The 11,603-nt window shown below is 44.0% G+C and overlaps 1 protein-coding gene across 2 annotated transcripts in view; it reads left to right on the top strand.

Annotated features, from left to right (window-relative positions):
* The first annotated feature begins 631 nt into the window (after positions 1-631).
* Positions 632-11,603, top strand: part of akt1 (v-akt murine thymoma viral oncogene homolog 1) — a 31,483-nt gene continuing 20,511 nt past the window's right edge. The window contains exons 1-2 of one of the 2 annotated variants that reach the window (XM_035673937.1): positions 632-865; positions 5,814-5,999. In XM_035673937.1, the coding sequence (XP_035529830.1) occupies positions 5,954-5,999 (46 nt within the window). In that variant the 5' untranslated portion in view covers positions 632-865; positions 5,814-5,953. The remainder of the gene's footprint in view (positions 866-5,813; positions 6,000-11,603) is intronic. The other variant, XM_035673936.1, reaches the window with a different exon arrangement.

Raw genomic sequence — 11,603 nt, forward strand, 5'->3', positions numbered from 1 at the left:
GACCAGAAATGATTTGTTGTATAATCAAATAGTGGTTTAATTTTAATATCAACTTAAAGCCCAAATGCCCCAAAGTCACCGGTTCCAGCTCCTCAAATCTGAATATTTACTTGTCTTCTAGTAAATAGTAAACTGCATATTATAAAAATGCAAAATATAAATTGCAACTTTGGCCTCGGAAAATTGTGATGAGCATTTTTTAAATTTTTCACCATTTTCTTACATTTCACAGACCAATTAATGAAGAAAGTAATCTGCACAATAATTGATAATGAAAATAATTATTAGCTACAGAACTACTATATCACATTGTGAAGAAATTGGCAAAATAGCTACCTAGTCACTACTTTATCTCATGTGATTGTTCCAGGGAGTGAAAAACAGAGATACCCCTCATTGTACAGCCTGAGGATCCCCTGGAAACCTTACAGGGACCTCTGTAGATCCCGTGGCCTCATATTTGGAAACCACCGGCACACATAAAACAAGGCAACGAGTTCAACAAGGCCATGCAGCCCTTAATAAGCCTCTATAGCAACACTGCAGGATTTTTTCAATGGGACGGCTGACAGCCTACTACTCCTCCTATGAGAGTGGCTCATAAACAGGGTCGGCCCTAGGACCCGGGAGAGCAGGCTGCCACAGAGGCATTGCAGACAGCGCGTTTGGGAGGTGTAGTGGAAGAAAGGCAAAGAAACGGAGTAAATGAGAGCACTTTTGTCCAGATTGTTGAAGGACTCATCAACTTAATATACCGCCGAAACAGCCCACTATAATGAGACGGACACACTGTTGAATTCCTGTCCAGGTAAATGTCCGCGTTTCCTTCGCATGGTTAACTACAAGAGGTCGACAGCTAGACAGGGTAGGTCCCCATTGTACTTACATGGGATGCGGTTATTCTCACCCAAGCTGCCCTGCTAGGCCCCATATCCTTTCTATCGCTAAATGCAAACCTGAAATGAGGTACTTTCCTGACTCCACTTCGCCGTGGAAGTTATTTAGCTGCGGAGAGCTCATAAACGTCCTGTCGTAGATTGTAGCGCGTTGTTGTTGTTTGTTTTGGTGTTTTTTTGTCTTCCACAAACAACAGCGACTCTCTCTTCAGATGTTAACCATTCATATTTTTGTTGTTTTGTTTGTTTTTTGGGGACAATGACCACTTTTGAGACAACACCTCGGGCCAAAATGTGTTACTTTAAGCGGTTCACCTCCACGAGAAAGTTGTTTTTGCTTGTACTTTCTGGCCCAGCAGGCAAATGAAAACAAATGAGCTCAACGAGAGAGCCGCTCATTCATTGTTAGGGACTTACCACTGCGTTTGTTTACTTGTTTGACTGAGACATTTATTGCCAGGCAATAATTTTACGTTTAGTCGTTAGCCCTGCTAGCTTGTTGCTGCTCTGCTGTAGCACAGTTGCATCCACATTTAATGATGAAGAGCAGTGGGTGCATCTCTTGTTGTGACTCGACCCTGTGGTGGCTCTCAAAATGGGGCCTACGAGCCTTTTTAGGTCCAAAGTTTGGACAGCAGGGAGGTCATAAAGAAAAGGTACAATGGAGTTATTTTCTCATTTTCCTCCCTCCTGTAATCAGTACAGTTGCTAAGTGTGTGTGTAACTGTTTTACTGTCCTCACTCATCCCACCTACAATGAGGACAGTTAGGCTTTTATTTTGCTAAATTATTGCTAACTACAGGAACTCTGTGAAGAAGGTTTATTGTTGAAGGGTCTGTGATGTGAAGGATAGGGTGGGAGTGAAAATGAAAAGGTTTGTCAGCCGCACATCCTAGCAGCACAGGTTTTTAAGGCACAATGCAAAGCTTCAGTGTACTTATGATGTTGATGTTACTATGTTTGATGTCTGTCTCTACCTCCCATGGCTTACACATGCATGTGCAGTCTGGAAAGAGGACATTGTCCCTGGGCATGTTGTACCCGTAGCGCCTTTAGTGTCAAAATGTTTTTATCAGTCATGAGACTACGTCTGTCCAGTGTGTGTACGCAGGGAGACTTGGCATGTGACCCGGGGAAGACGCAACAAGCTGGCGAAATGATGCAGCCAGTGACTGCTTGGCTCTCCCTGTTCTATTTAGAAAATACCAGTCACCTCCCACCCAATCCCTTCGCAGCCCCTTTGACGCAAATGTGTCACCAGTTGCATGCAGAATCTGAGGAATGTTGTTTGAAATTGTTGTCCCTGTACACAGGGAGACTTATTGTGCCTGCCCCCCCCCCCCCCCCCCCCCAGCCTAAGCCACAGGGGTTTACATGTATTATCACTGGGGAGGATACGCTGCTAATGATGGTAGCCCACCGCCAGCATCACATGACGGTACTCTTCTCGGTCTGCGTCACAAAACTGAGAACACCGCAGCCTAAAATACTCGTTTCATTCATCTTGTTTACTGGTTGCACACCTTAACGGAAAGGTAATTTGATTTGCAACAAACCAAAGAGACTTTGAGGTCCTCTGTGTGCTATCCAGTTCCCCTTTTAAGGGACAGAATGAGTGCTTGGTATATATCGGAGTCCAGCTTTGTGATCTATCCTCAATTTAGTTCCTGGCCTGTCTGAACAGCATGAGAATGAATACATTAACATATAGGGGTTACTGTCCATGTCATTACAAGATTAAAGCACTGGGTGTACTCAGCTTTGAAGGTTACAGTGGCTGTGGTTTGGTATTCAGCTGCACCTACCCACAGTATTCTTATCATTGGTGATGTGTTGTCAGGGAACCTGAAAGAGGAACTTGGCACTGTGTAGATCACACTAGCACTGGTTCCATTGTGGCATTTGAACACAAACCAAGTGTAGCTTCAGAGACTGTTCTCCAGCAACAGGTGAGCATATTTGATATTCGCATTTCGTTGAATCGTTTCAAATACTTGAGTGTAATGTTCTGTCTTTGGAACCGTAAACCAGCTGCTGACTCTCTTGTTTACCCAAGCAGCAGCAGAAAATAGAGCAAAAACAGACTTGTATCTATCGATCTGAGATAAAGGAAGTTAGTGTGGTGATGTCGGCCTGATTTTCTGCTTCCTGCCATAAACACATGGTACTGTCCTCTGTGTCCCAGTGTCGGGCTCAGTGTGCCGCATCTTTGCTGCATGACACTGATTTGCATTGAATGGGTGGCCCCCTGAGCTGGAGCCAGAAAGATGAATGATTGAAAGCTCCGCTGACAGCAGGGCGGGCAGGCGGGCAGGAGGCAGGCAGGCAGGCAGGCAGGCAGGCAGTGGCCCAGAGGCCTGAGGACCATGTGACTGACTGTCAGGGTACTGGGTTCATTCAGTGGCTGCTGGCTGCAGCGCTGGCAGCAGCCCAGCTTTTCCACACAGGCCCCAGTAGCAACAGGTCGCTCCCATTAAAACAGCAGCGCTCTGTTGTGGCTCCAGAGCCGGTCTTGTGCATGTGTTGCTTTCTTGGCTGTGGTGTGCGCGCTCAAGTTTGTTTGTGTGATGTATCCCAGTGTGTATATAATGTGTGCGTGCCTGTGTCACACAGAGTACACACTAAGATGCTGAAGGGATCCAACGGTTTGTGTGATCCCTAGTTTGAATAGCACTCAGTGTGCTTTTTCAAATCCCTCTCCAAGATCCTTCCAACATCGACTGTGTGACATAAGCACCACAACCCCAAGCAATAAACAAAAACACTGAGCAAAAATAAACTGCGCTTTCATAAGCTCACTTCTGCTCATTGATGGGTGTGAGCAGAATGGCAGTAAAAGGCGTGTCGATCGCACATTCACTGACTGATGTGTTCGAGCCTGGGGCTGTACTGATATGACTCGTAGTCTGTCAATAGTCACATCCACTTCCTGTTGTTGTCCCCACCAGTAAGCTGGATGGGGCCACTCAAACAGAGCTCTCTTTTGATGGCCTTACTCTGATAGAGCAGCAGCAGGCAAATTGATTTTAGTCGACGGTCAGAGATTGCCTGGTGCAATATGTGACATTTGTGTGAACAAGCGTTGGCAATTGATAATTCTTGTGCTTCTGCCCTGCATTCAAAGCTATCTTTATATCATAAAGAAGCACTGAATGAATCAAAAGGTCGAGTGTTTTTGTTGTGATAGCCTGCAGGTTTTTAGTATGTGCCGTTGATGAATAGCCAATAAGCCTGTGATGGAATTCAAACCCTTTTTGGTCTATCAGATGACTGTCAGTGCAATTTTATCCTATATCACATGTTTTGACTTTAGTTTAAACAGGTAAGACTTTTGCTTTAACTTGATCTTCTACGTGTATTTAGTTTTTCTGCTCACACTCTATGTAAATGTGACTGCAGTTTGTTTCATTTCTGTTTCATGTGTCAATAGGTTGTTGCTCTGTAAACATGACGCTGGCAGTTTGGCGTAATGCTTCCGCCACTGGTCAGGTGTGAATAAAAACAGTAACACCCACAGTTCACACACGTTATCTATGTTGTGTTCACCCTCGCAGTAAACAATGTGCCTTCACTTCACAACATATTTAGTTTGTTAACAGAACAATCTCACCCCGAGGCTCGTTTTAGTTGCTGTTCTGGAGCTTTCAATCATATCACATGATCTCCATCAGCAGATGGGTTTTGCCCAGTTGTCATGGAGTTGTGGTGAAAAAAACTTTTTTTTTCTGGAGCCACTGAATATTTTGATCAGGTTGTGTAAAGTCAACATGATGATTTTACAGTTAATAAAACAATCTCATCTCAAAGGCCATTTAGTAGCGGTTTTGGGGCTTTTGATCATCTCACATGATCTCCAGCACAATATTGATCATTCATATATTTAGTATATATTTATTTTGTGTGAAGCAAGTCATTTGTGGTTGCATTAAAGGGGCTTTCTGATTTATGAAAAGAATAAAACATGTTTGCATTCCTGCTTTAGCATAAAAAATGTAAAGTGTAAAAATAATATAAATGAATACATTTAAAGTAATAGGAGCTGTGAAAATGTACCTGGTCGTTCCTGCGTTCTTCATGTTTTTTCTGTGATACAAGTTCAGAATGGTCATAAATAATGTAATATAGTGAATTTAATGATCAACGTCTAATATTTTTTCAAGGAAATTGTAATAGTACTTTCCACGTTCACGTTTAACTTCACTGTGGTATGCAACGGAGCACCCGAGGGAGGGCTCTGTTCAGAACATAGAGATTGGAAAATAATTTTGTGTTCAGGCCCTTTAAGTCCGTCATCCAGTCCAGTCCAAGTTTTAGTCAATAATAGTCCCTGCCATCCCCCCTCAGAAACTCACATTCTACACTATGCTCAACACAGACAAAAACATAATGCTCATCAAACTGATTAACAAAACCCCTAAAATGTTTAACTCTGTTGCGACCTACTAACAGTATGAAAATCTAGCAAAATGCACATCAAAAAATCCTCATGGCACATCATGATGCATAGGATAAATAAATAAGATCCAAAATATACTGCTGGCTAAACCATTAAGATAAGCAGCCATGCAACTGCAAAATCATTTTTAAAATTCTTTGTTCTGGTCATGTGCAGAAAAAAACCCAGGAATGGTTGTGCCGTGTGTGTGAACAGCATGGAATTTTCCAATACGGGGAGACTTGGTTGTGAATGCCAAAAACCACGGCCTTACACAGATATTTGAACCTTGCAATGTTGCAGGTTCCACATGTGAAAGGGACTGAACTGTGGTTTTAGCATATCCTCCACTAACTGGGCCATAAAGCTCAAATCCACTGCCTCTCATCTACAATGTTGATCTGAGGGTTAATATTCAGACAAGTGGAAAAAATCTTTCACCTCAATATGGGGCTAATTTTTACTCTTTTCCAACTAATAGGTAACCACCATTGAGAAGGCGGCTGTAAACCCCAGGACCCCGTCTCCAGGCTCCTGCACAGGGCTGAGTGAAGGAAACTTGGGAAACAAAGCTGTGTCTCTCCCTGTGGGAAACCTGGATCCTCCACCCTGCCCACCAACATGACCAATGTGGTGATTGTCAAGGAGGGATGGCTGCATAAAAGAGGTAAATGCATAGATGAAGTTTTCACTACGTAGTTTGATCCGTCAAGAGTTTAATGTGTGATTGTTTGGAATGTAACTGCACTTTGCTGTGCTTGAAACCAAAGTGAAATAAGACAAATACCGTATGCAACTCATATTTTATGTGCTATGGTTTCTCCTTTTGTTTATTTTTTACAATTCAATAGAGATGTAGTATAGTCATCACCTCATGTACTGGAAACCCCAACTGTGCAAACTTGTGAGTTGACCATGTTGGCCAAGAACACAAAATATGCAAAGACCCTCAAATATATTTGTTAGTTGTTTTTTTGGGACCAAATGTTCAACATTTACATTCATTGCGGAAGATGCATTATATAGTAGTATTATGATGACTTTGCACAACATCATTACATCTGTTCACTAAAGTAGTCCCAACTATACATATATTTACATTCACCTAATAACTTTAAAAACCAAAACAACAACAAAAGAAATTAAAAAGAAAATAAATACACACAGAAAAACCAAAGATTTTAGATTTTAGATTTTAGAAAGTTTTAATTTTTTTTATTTAATTTGGAAATTAAAAACTTCTTACCTCCATCTGAACCTAACCTCTTTACTCCCTCCCTCCCTCCCTCCCTCCCTCTCATCCATCCGTTATGTGTACTCATTGGTGCATAAATGGAGTACGCCCTAAAAATGTAAATTTTTACACTAATTGTTGAAATATTTAACAAATCCACATTACCTTCATTCCTGGGGTTCTTGGATTACTTGAGAGTTTACTGTAGTACACAGATTTGTTTTTTAAATCCTTAAACCGAATGACATATGTGCAAGGTGATTGATCACCGGGTAACCGTATTTAAACAGGCTGTATTCCAGATCTAATGTAAAGAGCAATCCAGCTGCAGAGTCCCCAGTGGGCCCCATTTAGCTGCTCTGACAGCGCTGTGTGGCGTGGCGTGGCTCTGTGTCGGGCGTGAGTACTGTTGTTTGGACGAAGAGGCATTCCTCACATACCTGCTGGCTTTGAGCAGCTTTATGTGTGCATACTAACTCTGCCTTCAAACTGCGGCTGCTTCACGGAGCCCACTCCACCACCACCGCCTCCACCACCACCAGGGGCTAAATAGGATAAGGAACTTCTCCAAAACCAATGAAGGCTCCCGGGCCCAGTGCCAAGGAACAAGGCTTTTACTGGAAACGGGGAAACCAAGACTCTCACTCAGGGGATAAGGTGATGGGAGCAGGTCACTAGGAGAGTTCCTGGGACTCTGGGGGGAACAGTGTGCCGCTGTGGTGTGCTAGCCCGCACCCCCCCCTCCTCAAGGCTTGGGCTAAGAGCATAACAGGCTGCTGTTTTAGGAAAGGGTCAGCCTGGTTCGGCTCAGTTGGTCTCAGGCAGACACGCCCTGGTCCTTCCAGTGAGTGAAAGGATAAAATGTTGGGTGCTATTAGTGTTTCATTAGCAGTATGGACCAATGCTACAAAGTTAAGTTTGTCAAGTAGTTGACAAAAATATAGAGTTTTATCTAATCCACAACCTTGCATTTCCTTCAGCTCTTCATAAAAGCCTGTAAAGCAAAATTCATGTTATCAATTAGAGTTCTGTCGTGTGTCAGAGGCTTTCGAGGCAAACTGTATCATTGTGTTTCACTTCAGGGAAAAATGAGAACAGGAAGATCCTTTCTTTGGAAGGGAACATGTAAAATAGTATTTGTTAGGCACGACAGTCAAGAGTTTGACGTGTCATTCAGTCTGAGTTGTATTATCACAGTTATTTCTGGTGTTTGTTTCACTTTCTCTGTATTGGTGCCACATAACTGGCACATGTCCTTTTTTTCAACACCTTTGCCAGCACTGATAAGAACGGAAGATTCTGATAGAGAGCCAGTGTAAAATATAACTTTAAGAGTAGTCAAATAGTGACTGGTAGAAAAACAGTCAAAGTAGTGTGGCAGTAGTGTACACACACACACAGTTCTAGCAGTGACACCCTTCTAGTTGTGACATACACTCATACACACACACACACACACACTAAACAAACAACCCTTCAGGAATAGTGAGTTGGCATGCTGTCGCAGCCCAGCAGCTGTGCCCTGTGAAATGTCACCCAGAGCCTCTGTGTTTTGATTGGAGGGCGTCCACCTGCCTCCTTGACAGGAAGGCTTTTAGTGTCGCGTCACTGTCATACAGTCTTTGCCCCAGAGCGACTGCACAGAAGGTGAACCTGCAGTAGCCCTGTCTTGCTGTCCATCACCTCAGCCAGGTAGCCCCCACTCAACCACTATCATCTCATGTTGCACCTTGAGAGGAGCTTTTTTGTGTGGTGGCGCCACCCAAGTGACTCACATCTCCACGTAGGCGTAATAATAAATGGCTTATACCGCTTCCAAGTGTGTTCACCATGCTCATTACTCCCATGTGTGCACTCAAAACACCAATTTAATGTTTTACAAAAGATAGCCCTCCATATTTCCATCAACATTTTGTGTGTGCTCCATGGACTAGCACCAAACTAGTTTGCATGGAACTTATCAAAAGCAGGTACAGTTAAAATGTGCATTTGCCCTCCAGTAATGCCCATTTAATGGTGTTGATGTATTTCATGGTGGGCCAGTCACAGGCGCAGAGCGCAGCAGCTCTGGCACGTCAGCTGAACACATCCATGCCACTCACTCTCGCGCTTTGATTCCTATCTGATTAGTCATGTTTAGCATGCACATGCAAATTGTGTGCAGGCTCATGAAAGAAAGTAGAGCAAGCATTGTGCCTCAGTACCCTGTAAACCCTCCAGTAGAGCTAATCTGTCATTAGAGCTGCTGATTCTCAGCCTTGGAGTGCTCCGTACATTTGTTCCAGACAGGCTGCGCTCAGTGAAATGATCTCATTCTGAAGGACACACCTTCATACTTTCTCCTTAAGCCTTGTGCTGCAGTAATGTGTCTGGATTGTGGACACTGCCTGGGATGTGTTGTTGTGACTGTTATCTTGTTTGTCTGTTTTGGAAGGACAGTTTTGGAATGCCGAGTAGGACGGGGGGTAGTGTGTGCGTACGTCTGGACATGCATATGCAAATGTGTGAGTGTATGGACAGTGTGAAGCATATTTATTCAGAAGTTACCCTGCCAGCAGGACATTACCCAGTGCCCTTATGCACCGACCGCATCGCAAGTACAGGCTTGCAAAAACACTGTAACTTTGTTGTTACTATCATAACCAGTTGTTATGCGTCCCCAAATGATACTTCCCTTTTAGATCCTTCACAGAGTGCACCCACACACTTTGAATGTGCCTACGGCCTCTAGTGGCCACAGAGACCGAGCAGCATGTTATTTCTTTTTGCAAGTGTGTTTTTCCAAAGTTTCCATCAAAGCCAGAGCATCATCAGACTTCAAAGAGGCAGATTGTGGGTTCCCTAGTTTCCTGGGAAGTGCTGCGGCCAAGAACCCAGTGAGGCTCAACAGAGCAGCGCTCGCTTGTCCTCCCCTCTTCCCTGGCCCTTGTTTGTTTGACTCATTTGCTCCCTGACAAGTATAAAGAGCCGGCCCCTTCGTTAGGCTAACGAAGGCCGCAACAACTGTTGGATTTGGGTAACACGCTCAGCTGGCTCCGACTCATGAGAGAAGGGGTGGGGTGAGAGAGGGAGGGAAAGCAGAGGGCACACCAGTAAAGATAGCGAGGGAAAGATGAAGGGGCAAGCGGAGCGAGAGAGACAGAAGTTGAGCAGCGTCTTTGTGATGTTCCCAGAACATTGCTCAGTGACCCAGGCGGCCTCAGGAGAGTGGATGGATGTTATGTGCGACATGCCACAGAGACCCTCTCGTGGTTTGGAACTCATCAGCTGATTGGCTCCTTTGCTGGTCATGTGGCTGAAGGACACCCATGAGCTGCTCCTCCAAGCGAGACCTTGTTGGTGGTCCAGGAAAGTGCATGAGACACCGAGTGGGAACGAAGGGGTGGGGGTTGGGGGGGATGGTGGTAGGGAGAGGAGAAAAGCATGCATGGGTTTTCTGAAACCCCAGACACAGTAGTCAGTGTAGATGAAACTTTTTTTTTTTTTTCATTCAATATCTGTGCCTTGTGCATCTGGTGAACAGGCCTCCAATAATTCAGCCAGCATTTTCCACATTTGTATTCGTTTTCTGTCTGTATTAGTGATCTCAGTAAGGGAATATTGTGTTTCCTGCACAGTTAAATGCTCTTCAAAGGAGCAGGCCCACCTGATTAAGAATGTCTCATGATGCTGCAATGCTGACTGTCTCAGGACTTCAGGACTTTGACTGGCTGCCAGCTCTGCTGCTGGGCTCGCCCAGGCTCCTACACGTCCCCTCATTCTGGCTGTCATGGGCCACACTGCTGCAGCACACACACAAACACACATTACGTACTGCAGAACTGGTGCAAAAGCTCACCCAGTTTGCTAATATTTTCACATATATTGTGAGGTTTTTACACATAATAAAGACGTCTTAAGTGCATATAAAATGACTAAATCCTGTTAAGTGGATCCCAGAATTATTTGGTTTGTTATCTTGAAGCTTGTAAACAATATGTCATGGTAATAAAGTTACTTTAATCAGAAACAAAGTTATGCAGTGCTTTACTTAATTTTAGTAATGAGATAACATTATATATATATATATAGTCCAAAAGTTATATATATAATTAAACCATGTACATCTTGTTTTGTTGTCCCAATTAAAGACTAAATGTCTGTCTGCGGCACATTTTTTAACTGATAAATGGCCACTAAACATTAGATAGCTGATGTTCAAGTATTCAAAAGTGACAAATAATACAACTTATAAAACTCCATTCAGCCAATCAGCAATTTGCCAGCAGCAGTTGAATGATTTAGATTCTCAGTTCTTTACAAGTAGTCATTAAAAGATATAATTAAAGAACAAGATATTTTAATGTTCTTTTTGTGTGTGGGAATCAAGAAATAAAGGGATTTTTGTGGATGGAAAACCGGAGGATGTAATTCTCTGATGATGGGTAATTAGTATTTTGACTGAAACTAATTGATGTAGCGTGTATTACTTTAAAAAAAAACTTTTTGCAAATAACTTTCCAACAAATCACTCCAACTTTGGCGATTAAATACTCCAGTTGATCACCAGCAGTGGAAGTTGGAGTGCCAGGCCGATCTGGGAAAGGAGCCCCTGTAGGCAGGGTCCAGCAGCAGAGGGTGTCACACCGGGAAGCCAGAGCTCTGGCCGGGTGTCTGGCCGTCAGCGTGGACCCCCTGCCCTGGGTAATGGGAAGCAGTCTTCCTGTTAAATGTGGTGGAGAGAAGTAAATTACTGGGGTACAGCTGTCGGCAGGCAGACTGGCTGGCATGGTGGGGGAACCATGAGGCTGAGGGAGGTGGCACCTCCACCGCTCGCCTCCTCTCACGGCAAGCCCGCTGTGTGCTTACTTTGCTGTGCAGAGTCCGCCTGCTCGCCACAACTGTGGTGCTCTGCAGCGCTCTCCGTCTCTGTTACTCTTCTTCCCTTCTGCTCTCTGTCGTTTCCTCTTGTTCTCTTCCATTCTTACTCCCACATTCTTCCTCTTCTCCTTGCCTCTATTAACTCCCCTCTTTCCTCTCTGCCTGCCCCCACCAGCT

Source organism: Morone saxatilis, unplaced genomic scaffold (assembly GCF_004916995.1).
Source record: "Morone saxatilis isolate NCDOM2014 unplaced genomic scaffold, NCSU_SB_2.0 Contig3, whole genome shotgun sequence".
Taxonomy (NCBI): Eukaryota; Metazoa; Chordata; class Actinopteri; family Moronidae; genus Morone; species Morone saxatilis.